This window comes from Numenius arquata, chromosome W (genome assembly GCF_964106895.1).
Source record: "Numenius arquata chromosome W, bNumArq3.hap1.1, whole genome shotgun sequence".
NCBI lineage: Eukaryota > Metazoa > Chordata > Aves > Charadriiformes > Scolopacidae > Numenius > Numenius arquata.
In genome coordinates this window covers 1,619,537-1,639,822 of record NC_133615.1, presented here as the reverse complement: position 1 = coordinate 1,639,822, position 20,286 = coordinate 1,619,537, and the positions used below count along the sequence as shown (strand labels likewise).

The following is a 20,286-nucleotide window of genomic DNA, read 5'->3' as shown; positions in this document are numbered from 1 at the left end:
TTATTCATGAGTCTGAAAATTAGCCTCGGCGAGTGTTTCAAACGCCTCACCTGTCTGCGAACAAAAATCACTGCTATCCGAGAAGGATTGCAGGAGGCTATTCCAGAAAACGGGGGTGTGCTTAAGGTGCCCTCGTTTGGGGAATCTGGAAGAAGGTGGTATTTATTTTTCTCTTTATTCAAGCAAAAGTCTGTTCTTCAAAGAAGTCGGTCGGCTGCAGCCTTTCCAGCCTTCCTCTTGTTTTTGGAGCAGGTGTAAAAGAAGGGAAAATCCCTGCAGGGTATTTTTTTCATCCTCCTTATTCTGCCCCTGCCTGAAACCGCTTTGGTTTCTTTCTGCACTCATGAGACCCTACCTGAAATACTGTGTCCAGCTTTGGAGTCCTCAACACAGGAAGGACATGGACCTGTTGGAAGGGGTCCAGCGGAGGGCCACGAAGATGATCAGAGGGATGGAGCACCTCCCCTATGAAGACAGGCTGAGAGAGCTGGGGCTGTTCAGCCTGGAGAAGAGAAGGCTCCGGGGAGACCTCATAGCAGCCTTCCAATATCTGAAGGGAGCCTACAGGAGAGCCGGAGAGGGACTCTTTGTCAGGAGATGTAGTGACAGGACAAGGGGTGATGGTTTTAAATTGGCAGAGGGGAGATTCAGATTAGATATTAGGAGGAAATTCTTTGCTGTGAGGGTGGTGAAGCACTGGAACAGGTTGCCCAGAGAAGTTGTGGCTGCCCCATCCCTGGAGGGGTTCAAGGCCAGGTTGGAGGGGGCTTTGAGCAACGTGGTCTGGTGGGAGGTGTCCCTGCCCATGGCAGGGGGTTGGAACTCGATGGTCTTCAAAGTCACTTCCAACCTAAACCATGCTGTGATTCCCCACTCCTGCTGGGGAGGGACTCTTGATCAGGGAGGGGAGCCATAGGACAAGGGGGAAGGGTTTGACACTGAAAGAGGGGAGATTGAGATGAGATCTGGGGAAGAACTTCTTTGCTGTGAGTGTGGTGAGACCCTGGCGCAGGTTGCCCAGAGAAGCTGTGGCTGCCCCATCCCTGGAGGGGTTCAAGGCCAGGTTGGAGGGGGCTTGGAGCAACCTGTTCTGGTGGGAGGTGTCCCTGCCCAGGGCAGGGGGTAGGACTGGATGGACTTTGAAGATCCATTTCAACCTTTTTTCTATGAAAAACCCAACCAAAAAACCCCACAGAATCTGAGTACCTTGCCATATGAACCTTCTTGCCATCAGTACGTCTCCAGCAGTGAGGCTCATCTCACCTGCCTTTAGATGCCTGGTCCAAGGCAGGCAGCGAGCCTCCTCCAATATATCCAGTGCTTCTTGCACCACTGAGTCACCCCGTTCCAAGACGAAGGGGCCGAGTTCTCTCTGGGTGCCTCTGTTCATCGCTTATTGCAGAGCTAACGCTGGGTAAAATGAGTTCTCCTCTAATTTCTAATGGTATAATTAAGCCGTGAATAATAAACAAAAAACCCCCACATTTTACCAGGTGCGTCCAATTGCTTGCTTTGATCAACGATACAAACCGGGAGGAAGGAATTGGAATCTCGCAGGCGCTGGGTTTGCCAGGGGAGCTCCCTGATTTTTCAGCAACCCGAGATATTCAATCAGGGTCTGTGATTCGGTGATGCAAAACGTCTCCTCGACCGAGCAGCGAGCGAGGAAGAAAGACGCACAGTGCGTCCGGGGAAGTGATTGAGTTCGGTGCTGGGTCAGGTCTGGATTTATTTCGGGGTTTGATTGAAGATCTAGAAGGAAAGATAAGGAGCGCATCAGTTATGTTCACGCGGGCAACAGAATTGGGAAATATGACAAGCGTTCACCGAGGAGGAATAATCAAAATAATAGAAAGACAAATAAATAGTAAAAGAAGAAAAATGAAGAGAAGTTTGTCTGGTAGGGGAATAATATGTAGTGGGGACAGTAGCGAGAAGGAAGGGTTTAAGGTGACAGTGGCTAAATGTCACAATGAGCCTTCGCTGCCCAAGAGAGGGATCTGGAGAACAAGTCATAGGAGGAGAGGCTGAGGGAACTGGGCATGTTTAGTTTGGAGAAGAGGAGGCTGAGGGGGGACCTCATTGCCCTCTCCAACTCCCTGAAAGGAGGGTGTAGAGAGGTGGGTGTTGGCCTCTTCTCCCAAGGGAATAATGACAGGAGCAGAGGAGATGGTCTGAAGTTGGGGCAGGGGAGGTTTAGATTAGATATCAGGAAGAATGACTTTCCTGAGAGGGTGGTCAGGCACTGGAACAGCCTGCCCAGGGAGGTGGTGGAGGTCCCTGGAGGTATTTAAGGAACGTGTAGACGTGGCACTTCAGGGCATGCTCTAGTGCCCAAGACTGTAAGGGGGTTTTTGTGTGTGTGTGTGTGGTTGGACTCGGTGATCTCAGAGGTCCTTTCCAACCATGACGATTCTGTGACTCTGCGAGAAGGGAAAGAGAAGAGGAATCATGTTTGAGAAACTGGGGCCGTGAGCATTTCTGCCTCTCACAGACAAGAGCAAATATTCTCCAGCGAAAACAGGCTTTTCTGGGAGATCTCGGCGTTCACCAGATCCGGCTAATTCAGAACCATCCAAAAATACCTCGCTTTTCTTCTTCCTCGCGTTGCCAAGTGCAGCCCGGAGGCGCTTTTCTGCCTGATGTTTTTCAAAATGAGGGGAGCGTGAGCAGCAACATCTCCGCCGTGTTAAGGGAGATGAGATGTTTCGTGTAACAGCGATGCCTTAGATCAACTGGGCATTGTGGTGGGCGGTATGGAAACAAATAAAGAATGATCCCTGCACCGGAGGAGAAACCAAGTGGTTTCTAAAGCTGCTGGTCTGGAGAGAGGAAGAAAAGAGGTTGAGGAGGGAAGGACTTTGCGTGTGGAGCCCCGGCAGGTTGGGGCAGAGCTGAGACGGGGCTCAGGTCCCATGGCCAAGGATGCTCGTCTTCCCCAGCCTGGACCGCTCGGCCTCAAGTTGTACCAGGGGAGGTCTAGGATGGGTATTAGGAAAAGTTTCTTCACCAAAAGGGTTATCAAACCTTGGAAGAGGCTGCCCGGGGACATGGTGGAGTCACCATCCCTGGAGGGATTTAAAAGCCGGGCAGACGTGGTGCTGAGGGACATGGGTTAGTGGTGGCTTTGTCAGTGTCGGGTTGATGGTTGGACTCAGTGATCTGAAAGGTCCCTTCCAACCCGGACATTCTATGATTGTAACTCCCAGGTGATTCGGGCTATTTCTGACCCTGGACCTTTCCTAACAGCAGATCTGCCTGACGTGAGGTCCCTAGACTGAGGAATACTTTTCAGTATTCCTTCCTATATTCTCTTTGCTGTACCTCTGCCTCTAAACAATTTGAGTTTTTAGATTATTTAGATGCAAATGCAATTTTTTTTTCTTTTTTCCCCCCTTTTTTATGATCCACAGAGCCTTCATGAAGGACAACGATCTTAAGGTGGGCCTTCGCTGCCAGCGGGACCCTCCTGTTTACCTGCTGTTGCTTTTGCTCTTTTGTTGCCTGCATTTTAAAAGACTCTTTTTTCTTATTAGCGCTGACAAATGACTTGGTTCTGACTGACTTAAATCCTTAAATAGCAGGGGGCGCTGAGGATGCTACAAAGTGCTGCACTTTGGGGATTTCTGTGTTGAGTGTGGACGTGACTAGACAGAGGCCGGAGAAGGAGCTGTCTGACCAGCGCTGCTTAAAATAATCTGGGAAAAGCGGCATTTCTAGGATTTTTCTGCCGTCCTTTCATGAGTGACTGCCCAGGGGTGGTTCTTCTCATATTAATTCCTGCTACAATGTAGTCAGTGGTATGTCCTCCCCCTTTATGTCCTCCTTTATACAGTGCATAGAATTTCACCAGTTCCTTCTGGGGAAAGCTTTGGCCAGAATAAGTGATTTGCAGAAAAATTTATGTGTGTATATATCTGGTTGGTGATGTATGTCCCACTCCTGGACAGCAATTTTCAGTGAAGGCTGAAGTTGAAAAGAAGGTTATGCCTGATTTCTACTACAGATGGAATGCTGCTGTAGGTGGCCCTGCTTTGGCAGGGGGTTGGACTGGATGATCTCCAGAGGTCCCTTCCAACTCCATAGGACTCCAACTTCCATGGGATTCTGTGAATCCAGCTCATAGCTCTTTGCCTATTAAATTATTCCCCACAGCCTGAAGTCCTTTCCCCATTCAGATAACAACAGATAATAATCCAAGCACTTCTTAACACTACACTTCTTTAAGTCAAATTAATTTATTTGGGCTCTAAGATGTTGCAGGTCTCAGATCATTCTTTGTAGGTCTTTGAACTGATTCAAATGTGTGGAGACCTGGGAGTCCTGGTGGACACCAGGATGCCCATGAGCCAGCAATGTGCCCTTGTGGCCAAGAAGGCCAATGGCATCCTGGGGGGCATCAGGAAGAGTGTGACCAGCAGGTGGAGGGAGGTCATCCTCCCCCTCTGCTCTGCCCTGGGGAGGCCACAGCTGGAGCACTGGGTCCACTTCTGGGCTCCCCAGTTCCAGAAGGACAGGCAACTGCTGGAGAGGGGACAGCAGAGGGGTACGAAGGTGCTGAGGGGCCTGGAGCATCTCTCTGCTGAGGAAAGGCTGAGGGACTTCTTGGGTCTCTTGAGTCTGGAGAAGAGAAGCCTGAGGGGGGATCTGATGGATGCCTCTAAATACTTCAAGGGTGGGTGTCAGGAGGATGGGGCCAGGCTTTTTTCAGTGGTGCCCAGGGACAGGACAAGAGGGAATGGGCACAAACTTGAATATAAGAAGTTCCATCTCAACATGAGGAGGAACTTCTTTCCTGTGAGGGTGTCAGAGCCCTGGAAGAGGCTGCCCAGAGAGGTGGTGGAGTCTCCATCTCTGGAGACATTCAAACCCCACCTGGAGACATTCCTGTACAACCTGCTGTGGGTGGCCCTGCTCTGACAGGGGGTTGGACTAGATGATCTCCAGAGGTCCCTTCCAACCCCATAGCATTCTGTGATGCTCTGTGATTCTGTGAGAACTGCAATGGGATTGATTTTGCCCGAGTGTTCTTGTTAATATCATGTGAAAAGGGTTTAAACAACTTTGCTTTGAGTCATATTCACACGTGTGTACCGAAAAATCATTTTCTCTCGTTTTCCCTAATGCATTGCATTACAAATTACTATTCTGAAATTAGATATTTGCCGTGCTGCTGCTTCATCTCTTTCTTCCCAAATTCAGGGCCAGTTTCCTGTAAGGAAAGCTTTTCAGCCGTTCCGTAGCCCGGGTCAGCAGGCAGGCGTTATTCCTCTGAAAGGGGAAATAAAGGACAAAAATAAAGGGAAATAAAGCTTCGTGTCCACATCAGGGAGTTGATGCCTCACCAAGTGCGAACGGCTCTTGGCCCCTCAGCGGTGGAATTAGTATTTGCCATCAGCAAGAGCTATTAGTCCCATTTAAGAGTGATATTTATCAGAATGTTTATCAGAAAGTTGAGTTGTATAAAACCAGGTATGGATTATAATACGTACAGCAAGCGTAGCCTTGACGTAACACACCGGTTTTTTTAAATAATATCTAAAGACAAAGTGTTTTCTCGTTCCCCCTTAGGCATCGGTACAAACAGGGTGCACTGGTGCCACTGGGAGGAGTGCCCTCCTCTCCTGTATATGATAGATCTATTCTGAAATGCACTCGAATAACAAAAAGCCAGATTAATTGTGGCTTCTCCTTGTTTGTTTCTCACCAAGTTTATAACAAATAGCTGCATTCCAGTCGCGGGTCTCGCCGCGGGGAGGCTGCTGAGTGGCTCTTTAAAGGGCTTACTAATAGGTCTATCAAAAAAATGGGAAGAAATGAACAGATGCGTTTGGTTTTTCTCTCCCTGGGGGACCTCTGAAGTGCCACCTGGATTAGCTGCACGGTTGTGATCAGATTATAAACTAGGTGTAAAAAGCCGCGCTCTTTTTCTTTCCGACGGGAGAAATATTTGACGTGACCTCGTCTGGCTTAGACGCTAACGGCAGTATTTCCCATTTCTTTTTGTTTTTCTTCCCTTTCAGTGCCCAGCGCGATGCCTCAGAACGTCTCCTTGGAAGTGGTTAACTCCAGGGTAAGTCTGCCACGTCCCCGGCACCTCCAGGCCAGAAATCACCAGTATTTGCCTAAATATTTCCATTTTCTGGGTAGCTTTTTTATATCAAAATGCACCCGATCTGCTCCTTGCAGAAGGTTCCCTTCACTTGTCCGGGAGATCACGTTTAAAATAAGAACTGAAACCCCCCCCCAAAAAAGGTGTTTTAGAGGGAAGCGGTGATTTTCCCAGAGAGGCTTCAGCGACGGTGGTGTCACTTAAACGGAGGTGAACAAGCAGAAGCTGTTCCCTGATTGCAGATTAACAGCTGCAGTAAACCTAACTGCGCTTTGATTAAATGGAACGATGTCAGGGAATAATGAGAAGCAGAGCTATTCCGGGGGCGGGGAGGGGGGGAAGAAATATTTTATCGGTGGGTTAAATGCACCACGGGCAGGTAAGTCTGTTGTCAGCTTGTTTATTCCAACAAATATATATGTTTACTCAAAGGTGCGTTTCTTTCTCTTAAATCCAGTACTTTCCTTCTTAAAAAAAGTCTTTACATATCCCCAGTGAAGTGGTTGATAATATTTCACGGGATAATATTGTACATAATAGGTGTTAATTATGTTTACTACTGGAGCGCTGTTTCTGAATATATTCTGAACATGTTTTAGCTTCTTTCTTTTCATTCGTTCCTGCCATTTATTGGAGCTACAGAAGCTTTTATTCTGATTTTAATGATAGGCCCGGTTGGGCACGGAAAAGCTCCCGCTTTCAGTGCATAAAAGAAAGGCACAAAAAACCCCACCCGAAGCATCCCGTCTGGGTGTCCCCTCGGATCTTTGGAGATGTCCTTTTGCCCCGCTACCGAAGAGCAGGAGCCCAAAGCTCACTCACGAGGATAAACTGCAGTTTAAGGAACGTTTATATTATCCCTGATTTGCTGGGAACACCGAGTACCTGTCAGTTTGATCTTTCTCCCTCCGCTGCTTGTTTTCATGACATCGAATGTATAGGCTGCTTTTTTATTTTTTTTATTTTTTTTATTTTTTAATGCGCCCGGCTCCAGTTACTTTTAAATTCCTCTTAGACGTAGTGCCCAAAGGGCATCGGTGTCTTGGCACATCTTGTTCCAACCCTTTGCGTTTGCTTTTTTTTCGTGCTTATTCTCCAGGTAAAATGTCACAGAGCGGCTGATTGCGTTCCGTGACCTTTTGTGGCCATCATTTACGTTTAAAAAGCTGGGAACAAAAATAGGAAACAAGCCGCTGGGGGGGGGGGGGGGGGGGCGGGGATGGTGCTTTGGATATTCCAGCTTGGGATGGCGCGGGGATGCTCAAATCTGGGCGGAGGGGGATGCGAGACCTCCCACAGCATCCCTCTCGCCATCAGAGTATCGGTTTTAAATCAGCTTTAAATCTGGTACCCGGTGGGACAGGTGGAAAAAGGTATTTTAAGGGCTGGTGTTTGAAATCTGGGAGCTTTATTAGGGAGAGAGAGAGATGTGGAACCGGTTGGGGCTCTTCGGGGCTGTATCCGCCAGGTAAGGTGGGAAAACGCCGATACCCGCGTATCCGAACCTCGATAAAGCTCAAATAGGATCTAAATACTCACATCTAGGTAATAGGGAACAGCAAAGCTAGAAATGAACTGGACACGTTGAATCTTCAGGCATAAAAAGGTTTTTCAAGGGGAAGAACCGGCTTCAAAGACCTTCCCCCAAAACCCCCGTGCCCGTTCTTCTGCAGTACAGCTCCTGTGGCATTTGTGGTTGAGGCGCAACTCAGTTGCTCACTTTATACCACGTTCTACGCAGTCTCCCGCTCTTGTGAAAGGCTGGTACAACCCAGAATGTTGTATTCTACGCTCTATTTTGTTATCGTCTTCTTGCTTTTCTTCTGTCTTGGCAGGAGTCGGAATTCATTTGATTAAACGCTCGTAATTCCCCAACCGGGTGAAATCAAAACAAATCTCTAAACAACCCCGATAGTTTGCCGAGTGGATTTGAGCGGGGCACGGGAGAGCCCAAAGGCTGGCCTTGGCAGTACCCAGAATTGTTTAAATTTTTATCTCTGGTTTAATAAGATTTCTCTGGGTATGCTATTTTTCTTTGGCGGTGGCAGAATCTATTAATTCAATAACCCAAGGGAGATGGCCGAGCAAATGGAAGATGCTCGATATGAATTGCTCTTATCAAGATTATTGCTTAATATTGATGGTGCTCTGGGACTGGGGACCTGGGTCAGATGAGAATTGATAACGGGGAGGGCTGTGACAGAAATACAGTTCCCTGCTTAAAAGAGATTTCCCTGAGAAACGCGACGCCCAAGCGGCTGAGAAAAAGAAGGGGCGATTCGATACCAGTAGCACAAGGTGCTTGCACGGCCTTTTAATTGGAGAGAGATGATCTAATAAGCAAGAAGGGATTTATTCTGACTTCTTTTGTTTGAAAACGCCCTGCGTTGCTTAAGGAGAAGGCCGTGAAGAGAGTCATCTGGAGAAGAAGGGGATCTGCACTTTGCTGGGGCTGTGGGAATAAATCACAGAATCACAGAATCTTAGTGGTTGGAAGGGACCTTTGAGATCATCGAATCCAACCACATTAAAAAAAACCAACCAACCAACCAAAAAAACCCCACAACAGACAAAAACAAACAAACAAGCAAACAAAACAAAAAACCAAAAAAAAAAAAAAGCACCCACCAACTAAACCCCACACCCACAACCTCACACACAACACCCCACCACAACCCCACAATCTCGGGCACTAGAGCATGCCCTGAAGTGCCACGTCTACACGTTCCTTAAATACCTCCGGGGATGGCGACTCCACCACCTCCCTGGGCAGGCTGGTCCAGTGCCTGACCACCCTCTCAGGAAAGTCATTCTTCCTGATATCTAATCTAAACCTCCCCTGCCCCAACTTCAGACCATCTCCTCTGGTCCTGTCGTTATTCCCTTGGGAGAAGAGGCCAACCCTCGCCTCTCTACAGTTTCAGGGAGTTGGAGAGGGCAATGAGGTCCCCCCTCAGCCTCCTCTTCTCCAAACTAAACATGCCCAGTTCCCTCAGCCTCTCCTCCTAGGACTTGTTCTCCAGACCCCTCACCGGCTTGGTGGCTCTCCTCTGGACATGCTCCAGCAGCTCAATGTCCTTCCTGTAGTGAGGGGCCCAGAACTGAACACAGCACTCGAGGTGAGGCCTCACCAGTGCCCAGTCCAGAGGCACCATCACTGCCCTGCTCCTGCTGGACATGCTGTTCCTGATACAAGCCAGGATGCTATTGGCCTTCTTGGCCACCTGGGCACACTGCTGGCTCATGTTAAGCCGGCTGTCCACCAACACCCCCAGGTCCTTTTCTGCTGGGCAGCTTTCCAGCCACTCTTCCCCAAGCCTGTAGCGTTGCCTGGGGTTGTTGTGACCAAAATGCAGGACCCGGCACTTGGCCTGATTGAACCTCATCCCATTGGCCTTGGCCCATCCATCCAACCTGTCCAGGTCCCTCTGTAGAGCCTTCCGACCCTCAAGCAGATCAACACTCCCACCTAGCTTGGTGTCATCTGCAAACTTACTGAGGGTGCACTCAATCCCCTTCTCTAGATCATCAATGAAGATATTGAACAAGACTGGCCCCAAAACTGAGCCCTGAGGGACACCACTGATGACCGGCCGCCAGCCAGATTTTGCTCCATTAATCACAACTCGCTGGGCACGGCCATCCAGCCAGTTTTTTATCCAGCGGAGGGTACACTTGTCTGTGCCATGATTCTCCAATTTCTCCAGGAGAATGCCGTGAGGGACGGTGTCGAAGGCCTTACCAAAGTCCAAAAAGCAAAAAAATAAAGATATTGCGGTTTGGGGGCAGATCCAGCGGATCTGAACTCTTTCGGAGCTGGCACACGATTTGTGTGGCTGTAGCTGGGGGCCAAGAGCCGGAAAGCTGAGAATTTGCTCCTTTTCTTTTTTATTTGAGGAGTTTTTTTTTTCTTGGAGCTTGGTTTTTTTCCACCCTTTTCAAGCACCGGCACGAAGGCAACTGTTTGTGGCTATTTATGTCTTTGTTTACTTCTTTGCTTCCTTGCTTTAAATATTGGTGTGTTTTTACTTTCTGTAATTTTTTAAATACTAGGTACTAATTAGCAAATCAGGAGCGCGTAAATAGCTATAGATTTATCCAATTAAAACCGTATGCAACTTTATTTCGTCTTCCCATTTTACAATACAGAGAAAAGCGAGGAAATAATTGGAACTGAGTGGAGAAGCAGAATTCAGAATTCAGAAGCTGAATGGTCGCACCCAGAGGGTGGTACTCAATGGCTTTAAGTCCAGATGGAGAGCAGTGACTAGTGGTGTCCCTCAAGGGTCCGTGCTGGGACCAGTACTGTTTAACATTTTTATCAAAGACATAGACAGAGGGATTGAGAGCACCATCAGCAAGTTTGCAGATGACACCAAGCTGTGTGGTGTTGTCGATACACCGGAGGGACGGGATGTCATTCAGAGGGACCTGGACAGGCTGGAGAGGTGGGCCCAGTTGAACCTCATGAGGTTCAACAAAAGCAAGTGCAGGATTCTGCACCTGGGAAGAAACAATCCTCAGTATAAATACAGACTGGGGGATGAGGTATCAGAAAGCAGCCCTGAGGAAAGGGACTTGGGGGTGCTGATGGACGAGAAGCTGGACATGAGCAGGCAATGGGCTCTCGCAGCCCAGAAGGCCAATCCCATCCTGGGCTGCATCAAAAGAAGTGTTGCCAGCAGATCCAGAGAGGTGATTCTGCCACTTTGCTCTGGTGAGACCTCACCTGGAGCACTGTGTGCAGGTCTGGAGCCCTCAATATAGAAAGGACATGGACCTGATGGAGCGGGTCCAGAGGAGGGCCACCAAAATGATCAGGGGGCTGGAGCACCTCTCCTATGAGGACAGGCTGAGGGAGCTGGGGTTGTTCAGCTTGGAGAAAAGGAGGCTCCGGGGAGACCTCATAGCGGCCTTCCAGTACCTGAGGGGGGCTACAGGAAGGCTGGGGAGGGTCTGTTTACAAAGGCCTGCAGTGACAGGACGAGGGGCAATGGTTTGAAGTTGGAGAAGGGGAGATTTAGATTGGATATTAGGAAAAAATTCTTTACCATGAGGGTGGTGGAACACTGGAACAGGTTGCCCAGGGAGGTGGTTGAGGCCCCTTCCCTTGAGATATTCAAGGTGAAGCTCGACGAGGCCCTGGGCAACCTGGTCTAGTTGGGGGTGTCCCTGCTGACTGTGGGGAGGTTGGACTAGATGACCTTTGGAGGTCCCTTCCGGCCTGGACCAATCTATGAATCTATGAATTTCTTTGGTCGTGTTTAGTAGCGATTTAATCCCACTTTGACGAGTTGGGGGGGAGATTTTTTTCATAGGACCAGTCACGTTCTCCTGGGAAAAGCTAAAAGAGACGTCATGAATCTGGCTTTTTGTGTCATTTCTTTGGTGTGTGTTTATATCTGTACCTAAAAAAAAATCTTTGTGGTTATTACATGGTCGTACTGTTTGCAGAATCATACAGCACATCAAAGTTTGTGCTATTTATGAGATTTAAAAAATACCTATAAATAAGCTGCAGGAAGAGTTTTCTTAATCGTTAGCTCACATTAATAAAATAGAGTTTTATATCAAATTTAACAAAGGAGAAGGTGGCTCCAGCTAGAAGTAGCTGTGGATCGTAGACTTGAATTCCACATTTATCATGGAATCATCGTTTGGAGCACTTTGCTGAGGATTAATCCGTAGCTCTTTCCACTGTCAATAATTATATGGTTTAACACGCGCTGAGCAAAGCTCTCCCCTTCTTTTGGCCTCCTGTGGTCAGTTATTCCTGGCAAAAAAAGTCTCTGCGGCCTCGGAGAGTGTATTTTATTGTCAGAAGAGGTGGGATAGAGGGTGTCAGGACCTCCACCCCTAACACATCACTTAATTTCACACCGTTTAAATGCCCAGATACGTGGCTGCTGGAGATGCTCCATAGGTAGGATATAGAGTGGCTGGGTACTTTGGAGCTATACTTTTTTAAATCACCTTGATTTTAGTTTTTAATATATTGTTTCTCTGTCCCTTTCCTAAATTATTTTATCCGAAAGGATTTAGGCACTTCACATGAGCTGCCGGCTCTTAGAGGTGCTCACCTAATGGGACATTTTACATTGACCCTTATTTGTGGCCAGAAGGGATGTGCTGAAGGAAACAAGCTTCTCGTCAAGGAGTTTTACATCATTTACACAAAGGTCAGCCACTGGAAAAATGTAGCGGTCTCCAAATTAAAGTCATCACCAAACTCTTTGGTAAAGAGAATGAAGCCTTTAGGATTTTTTGGGGCTGTCAACCTAAAATTTTATGAAGTTTTTCTTCCTTTCCCTCTGCTTTTGGCCCCTCCGTTGATTTCTGCCGGGGAGGAGGATGCAGGCAGGCGGAGACTTGCCTTGGGATGCTCCGTGGCAGACGTGAGACAGGCAGGAGCCAGATGTTACCGCTGCAAAATCCTCTTCTCCCCCCCACCCCACCCCCCCGCCATTTCTTGGCGTCTGGGTCTGGAGGCTGCTTTGCACCGGCGGCAAGCGATACACTCCAGCGTGGCCAGGGAGATGAACCGTCCTGTCAGCCTGCATTTGCCTCAGCTGCTTAACATCGCTCCGCTACTAAATGTACATTAAAATGTGCTATAAATGCATCCTAAAGCTTCGGAGGAATCGTTGCTGAGCTGTACATCATCCCCCTCTGGCACCACTGCCTGGCTGGAGGATGAGGATGGATTGGGCCCTTTATGATAAAGCAATATCAAGAGCTAATGCTGCTTTTCAGGCTGGACAGGGTGCTTCAAATAGGTGCAATATATCCCATTTAGTGTCTTTTATCATACCTGGAATATTTGGTTGGCGTAGGAGGTATTTTTCCCCCGAGTAAGCATTATTTATAATGCTCAGGCTTGACATGAGGAAGCATTTCTTTACTGACAGGGTGGTGTAACCCTGGAACAGGTGGTGGATGCCCCAAGCCTGGCGGTGCTTAAGAGGCATTTGGAGAGTATCCTTAAATAACGTGCTTTAACTTGTGGTCAGCCCTGAAGTGGTCAGGCGGTTGGACTAGGTGATCATTGGAGGTCCCTTCCAACTAAAAATACTCTAATTCCATTCTCCTCTCCTCTCCTCTCCTCTCCTCTCCTCTCCTCTCCTCTCCTCTCCTCTCCTCTCCTCTCCTCTCCTCTCCTCTCCTCTCCTCTCCTCTCCTCTCCTCTCCTCTCCTCTCCTCTCCTCTCCTCTCCTCTCTTTCTAATTCTGTTCGGTTAGAATTCTGTTCTAATTTTATTCAAATTCTATTCAAATTCTATTCTCTTCTAATTCTGTTCTATTCTAACTCTATTCATTCTGTTCTAATTCTATCCTATTCTATTTCAGTTCTATTCTAATTCTGTTCTAATCTATTCAAATTCTATTCTAATTCAATTCTTTTCCAATTCTATTCTAATTCTAGCCTATTCTAATTCAGTTCTATTCTATTTCTGTTCTAATTCTGTTCTAATTCTGTTCTAATTCTATTAATTCTATTCTAATTCTATCCTATTCTAATTCTATTCTATTCTATTAATTCTATTCTAATTCTATTCCATTCTAATTCTACTCTATTCTCTATTCTATTAATTCTATTCTAATTCTATCTTATTCTAATTCTATTCTATTCTATTCTATTCTATTCTATTCTATTCTATTCTATTCCATTCCATTCCATTCCATTCTATTCCAATTCCTTCCCTCTCCCCTTTCCCCTTTCCCCTTCTTCTTCCCATTGTTTCCTTTCCATTCCATTCTATTCCATTCCGCTTCCTTTTTGTTCCATTCTGTAATTATCCCTTATCTTGCCAACGCAGTTTAAAACCTGCCTAAGGAACCAGCAGGGCATGCCGGGATCTGACCTGGAATAGAGGAGCCGCATCCCGTCCCGCTGACGGGGAGCCCCTCGGTGCCTCCCCCCGGCTCCCCGGGTGAGGTTCACAAAGCACCGATCCATCGGTCAGCTCCGGTCGTGTCGGGTGCCGAGTGTCTTTCCCAGCCTCGGATTTGGGAGGAGCGGGATGCAAAGCAGCTGCCCCGGGATGCTGGTGGGAGCGGTTAAGCCATTTTACAGACAGAAAGACTTGAGACCCGAGCAGCTTTTTCAAAGGGATAAATACTGACAACGTTACGCGTCGCTGAGATACGTGTAACGTAACTGGTAGGTTACACTGGCAAAAAACCTGCATTTTTCAGCCCCATTCGCCAAAAAACACCTTCCAGCAGGGATGCGGGGAGTCAGTAAGCATAAAAAAGCCCCGAGAGCTGAGCAGCAGTGACTGCTGAGTAATAAATGTAGAAAACGTAGTAATTTCTTTAATTAGCTGGTGTTTGGAAAGCACCGTGGAGGCTGAACTTCTGGGATGTATGTAAATTGTCCAGTTGGCGGCCGATCACCAGTGGTGTCCCTCAGGGCTCGGTTTTGGGTCCGGTCTTGTTTAATATCTTTATTGCTGATCTGGATGAGGGGATTGAGTTGAGTGCACCCTCAGTAAGTTTGCAGATGACACCAAGCTAGGTGGGAGTGTTGATCTGCTTGAGGGTCGGAAGGCTCTACAGAGGGATCTGGACAGGTTGGATCGATGGGCCGAGGCCAATGGGATGAGGTTTAATAAGGCCAAGTGCCGGGTCCTGCATTTTGGTCACAACAACCCCAGGCAACGCTACAGGCTTGGGGAAGAGTGGCTGGAAAGCTGCCCGGCAGAAAAGGACCTGGGGGTGTTGGTGGACAGGCGGCTGAACATGAGCCAGCAGTGTGCCCAGGTGGCCAAGAAGGCCAACGGCATCCTGGCCTGTGTCAGGAACAGCGTGGCCAGCAGGAGTAGGGCAGTGATGGTGCCTCTGGACTGGGCACTGGTGAGGCCTCACCTCGAGTGCTGTGTCCAGTCTAACTCAAGGCCAAATTGTAACGGGGGTCTGGAAGATAATGCTGGCAAAAATGTTTTGAAGGCGTTTACACGACTTTCCAAATGCGGGAGGACTTCAGGAAGCTCCAAATTTTGGAAGGAGAAAGTAGGGCCCTGCTACAGACAGATGGAACCAACCCACAGAATTAACCCTTTTCTCCTAAACCAGCTGGGATTAAAACACAGAGCTCTTGGCTCCCAGTTCTCAGCTAAAATATCCCTTATTTTTATATATATATATAAAAATATATATACACACATCTATAAAAATTTTGCTGGGAAAAGAGGCAACTCTAAGCTCACTTTGATATTAAAAACAACGTTGTGCTTATCGGGTCTACGATTCCGCCGGTAGATTTTCAAGGAACGTATTTATCAACCAATAAACTGTTTACCACAACACATCAAATTAAGGAGAAATATATTTAGGAACAGATTTGCGCTGCTCTGCTTGTTCTGATTATAAATTATTTTGTCAGCCTAACTGCCTAATTGCAAAAGGATAAAGACCTCTTAAGGGAGCAAAAGTAAATGTTAGAACAAGGGAATGATGTGCAGCATCAAACGCGTCTCCTGGAGGGGATGGAGGCATTTGTGTCCCAAACCCTCACGGGTTTTGAGGAACTTCTGACAACACAAAGACCCTCGTGAGGTCAAGGTCTCCTTCGGGAGGGTCTCAGTCATTCCCTGCCCGTGTGAAGCAGAGAGCAGAACCGGGACAGACTACAGGGTGGCTAAAGCACCACAAAAAAAGCTTTATTACAGTCTCAACACTTTCCTAAATTATCCATTTTTCTGCTCCTTTTTTTTTTCCCAGCCCAAGCAGTAACCGGTTGAGTGAACCTGGAGGTCTTTACGATGACAAGAAATGGGAGAGGCTCCAGCTCAAGGCTGGAGTTTTACTGACCGTGGAAATATTAGACTTTGAACAAAACCATCATTCAGTTGCTCAAAAGAAATATTGCAGGTCAAAAACATTTTTTCCCAGGATAGAAACCCAAAGCAGAGAAGTTTCCCAGTTCCGTGGGCATTAAACGTCCTCTCTCTTTTCACTATGGATGGAGCCTGTGATGGTCATGGTAATTCAGTGCCCGTGGGTGAAAACTGCTGTTTGGCATCATCCTAAACCAAAGACAAACTTTTAGCTCTTCACTCCTATTAGAAGCCTCATAATCATGGAATGGTTTGGGTTGGAAGGGACCTTAAAGACCATCCAGTCCCACCCCCTGCCCTGTGCACGGACACCTCCCACCAGACCAGGTTGCTCAAAGCCCCCTCCAACCTGGCCTTGAACCCCTCCAGGGATGGGGCAGCCACAGCTTCTCGGGGCAACCTGGGCCAGGCTCTCACCACCCTCACAGCAAAGAAGTTCTTCCCCACATCTCATCTCAATCTCCCCTCTTTCAGTTTGAAATCATTACCCTTGTCCTATCTCTACATGCCCTTGTAGGAAGCCCCTCCCCAGCTTTCAAAAATCAAAAACCACTGCTGTATAAAGCAAAAACCCAAATTCACTCTGTCTCAAACCATCGCCCTGTGCACGTCATATGCCAAACGGAGGGTTTTCAACCACACAACCAACATTAGGTACAACTGGACGGAGCACTGGAAATAGCCAAAACTTCTACTGGAGCCTGTGATGGCTGGAGGTCCAGAGGGACACCCCAGAAGCTGTCAGACCCACTGGTTCAGCATTCCCGCCTGCCACTGGGGCCGGGGACAACCCCCTAGAGCCATGCTAGATGATGCTATTTTTCCAGATATCAAGCTCCTAGGTAGAGCATTTACAATCATTCCCAGACTGACTATTTTTGCTACCATTAAAATCCCTTTGCGATCATAGAATCATAGAGTGGTTCAGGTTGGGAGGGACCTTAAAGATCATCGAGTTCCAACCATGATCAGTAGAGTCGGACTCGGAAGCTTTCCACGTTGCTCACCTTAGAAGGGATGTTGCTACTTTAACCTGGTATTTTTATTTCCAAAAGCATGTGGAAATCATGTTGTCCTGAGCCTGGAAAATCAAATCCCAGCATCTCCTTCCTCTGGGCTTTGGGTGGGAGGCACCAGGAGAAGGTCTATCTGCTCCCTGCCTGCTCCTCCTGACCTTGCCTTTCTCCTTCCCTCCTCTTTTTATCGTTCCTCTCAGAGATACCCAGCAACGTAGAGCTGGACTAATCAGTGTCATAGCTCATTAATTTGCTTTATTGGTCTCTGGGTAGACCTCTCGTTCAGAAGCTACCGAGTCTCTATCATTAAGAAATAACCGCCCAGAGCTCCTGCTCCACGTGTTGCCGGGCTGCATTAAGTGGCTTTAATAGTATCTCTAAATTTATCTTAAATGGAAAGGTGGCCAGGGACATTCATCACCTCGGATGAGGTTTAATCAAATCCCATAACATAATGAATCTGTCCGGTTTTGACACCACAACCTTTGAGAGTTTCCATGCACTCAGCAGCGAAGCGTCGAACGCCGACGACACCCGTAAAGTGTAACGGCGGCAACAACAAAAATAGCATCTTATTCAAGATAAATAGCTCTTTGCACTTGCGTGATGCGCTCTGGAGCACGCAATTATCATGCTTTCTTGCTAACGAGACATCTTCCGGCAGGAGTAGTTCGAGGGATGACCCGCAAACAGCTCTGCCCTCAGAAATGCGTGTAATTAAAAGTGAGAATCGGAAGGTATCGATCGACCAAGTTTTCAGCAAATTTTCCCCTTCTAAAAGGTTAAGCTCGATGCTCGTTACTGTCCTCTCCTATACATAATAGATTTAAAGGTTAAAGAGCTCTTTCTCTGTGGTCTTGTCTGTAAGTAACACATTTAAAGGTTACGTACGTTGTTCCTAGAGGATGTACCTCTAAACAGCGGTGAGGGTCATTTGGATTTTACTTTTTAGTTGTTTTAAACTCCGTATTTGCTATCAATTCCCTCCTGAGGAATCCGATCTCAGCCTCCCGTTCCCAGCTCAGCTTTTCCTACAGCCACAACATTTCACAGAATCACAGAATCTTCTTGGTTGGAAGGGACCTTTGAGATCATTGAGTCCAACCACATTAAAAAAACAACAACAAAAAAAAACCCCAAAAAACCCCCAAAAAACCAACACCAAACACCCACAACCACACACCCCCCCACCCACAAACAGACACAACCCAACAATCTCGGGCACTAGAGCATGCCCTGAAGTGCCACGTCTACACGTTCCTTAAATACCTCCAGGGATGGCGACTCCACCACCTCCCTGGGCAGGCTGTTCCAGTGCCTGACCACCCTCTCAGGAAAGTCATTCTTCCTAATATCTAATCTAAACCTCCCCTGCCCCAACTTCAGACCATCTCCTCTGCTCCTGTCATTATTCCCTTGGGAGAAGAGGCCAACACCCACCTCTCCACAGCCTCCTTTTAGGGAGTTGGAGAGGGCAATGAGGTCTCCCCTCAGCCTCCTCTTCTCCAAACTAAACATGCCCAGTTCCCTCAGCCTCTCCTCCTAGGACTTGTTCTCCAGACCCCTCACCGGCTTGGTGGCTCTCCTCTGGACACGCTCCAGCAGCTCAATGTCCTTCTCCTGTAGAGAATGCCCAGCTTCTCTGGGCAACCTGGGCCAGGGTCTCACCACCCTCACAGCAAAGAAGTTCTTCCCCACATCTCATCTCAATCTCCCCTCTTTCAGTTTAAAACCGTTCCTCCTTGTCCTTTCACTACTTGCCCTCATAAAAAGTCCCTCTCCGGAGAAATTAGTGAAAGCTGTAAGGATAACGGACATAAATTAAAGGGCATTAAACCCCCATACGGATTCTCTCCAGATGTAAAGTTGTGGTTTCAGTGGAGCGTAGTCTTCCTTGAAACACCAGCAAATGAAAGCGAGTTGATGGAGGCACCATCCCTGGAGGTGTTCAAAAGACGGGTTGCCGTGGTGCTGGGGTACATGGTTTAGTGATGGTTGGACTAGATGATCTTGAAGGTCCTTTCCAACCTAGATGATTCTATGATTTCTAAAGGAGAGCATCCACACCGGAGCTTGATGCTCTTTGATTTAAGGGTGTTACTTTCACTCTTTAAAATAATTCCTTTTACTTTCTTCCGTTGTCAAACCTTAGAAGAGCAGCCTCCGGTTGCTGAAGTCTCCGCTTTCATAAATAGACTTTCATCTTCCAGGTGCTGGGATGGGGGAAATGGCATTTTTTATGATGATGATCAGACCCATGAAGTAGGTCCAGTCTCGTCCTCTCACCTCCATCCTTTTCCCATCCCCTACCAGCTGATGGGCAAGAATGGTTTCCAAGTCCTGTCTGTAAATTGATGGTTTTTAGTGTTATTTCCAGGTCAGAGGGTCCTTGAGCACACCCCATCCGCACGTTGCCTTCTAACCGTCAGCCGGTGCCCTGCCTTCATACGCCACTTCTATACGTGATCCTCTGGGGTTTGGTTTTTTGGTTTTTTTTTTACAGGGGGAACACATAACGTGCAAATTAATGTCATTTCTTTATAATCCCTTATATTTATGTAGATTTCTTTGGCTAAAGTCCAGCGAGTGAAATCAGTGGCCTTGAATGACCTTATTTAAAAAAAAAAATAAAATAATAATGCGGTCTCTTATTCAATGTGACTGGTTTGTGCCAGAAATGACTATAATCTTCTAAAATTGTTATTCCTAGGAAGGACTCCCGAATTATTTCGATCTGATAATGTAATCCAGCAGCCGACCTTTGCTGAACTCTCGTAGAAGGGCCGGGTTTCCCAACTGAACCTCGGCCCCTCCCTTCACGTAGACGTGCAGAACGTGGCCGAGGGGCAGCTCGGGGACGTCTGGTCCCTGCAGCCACCCTGTCCCCTCTCCTGCAGCAGACTGGGGTGACAGGATGCTCTTTGAGCGTCTGCCTTAGCGGGTTTTAGTGGAGAAAAAGAAGCGATGAGAGGGAAAAGGAACTCTTCATTGGTATTCCTCAGTGCAGGAAGGACATCGACCTGGTGGAGCGGGGCCAGAGGAGGCCACGGAGATGATCCATGGATTGAGTCCCTCTGCTGTGAGGACAGGCTGAGAGAGTTGGGGGGGTTCAGCCTGGAGAAGAGAAGGCTCCGGGGAGACCTTAGAGCCCCTTCCAGTCCCTCAAGGGGCTCCAGGAGAGATGAGGAGGGACTCATGATGAGGGAGGGGAGCCATAGGACGAGGAGGAACGGTTTTAAACTGAAAGAGGGGAGATTGAGATGAGATCTGGGGAAGAACTTCTTTGCTGTGAGAATGGTGAGACCCTGGCCCAGGTTGCC

General features: G+C 47.8%; 1 protein-coding gene across 1 annotated transcript in view; it reads left to right on the top strand.

Annotated features, from left to right (window-relative positions):
• The window catches only part of LOC141476561 (netrin receptor DCC), a 581,575-nt gene that overhangs the window by 439,687 nt on the left and 121,602 nt on the right, over positions 1–20,286 (top strand). The window contains exon 12 of the mRNA XM_074165252.1: positions 6,024–6,073. Within this exon, the coding sequence (XP_074021353.1) occupies positions 6,024–6,073 (50 nt within the window). The remainder of the gene's footprint in view (positions 1–6,023; positions 6,074–20,286) is intronic.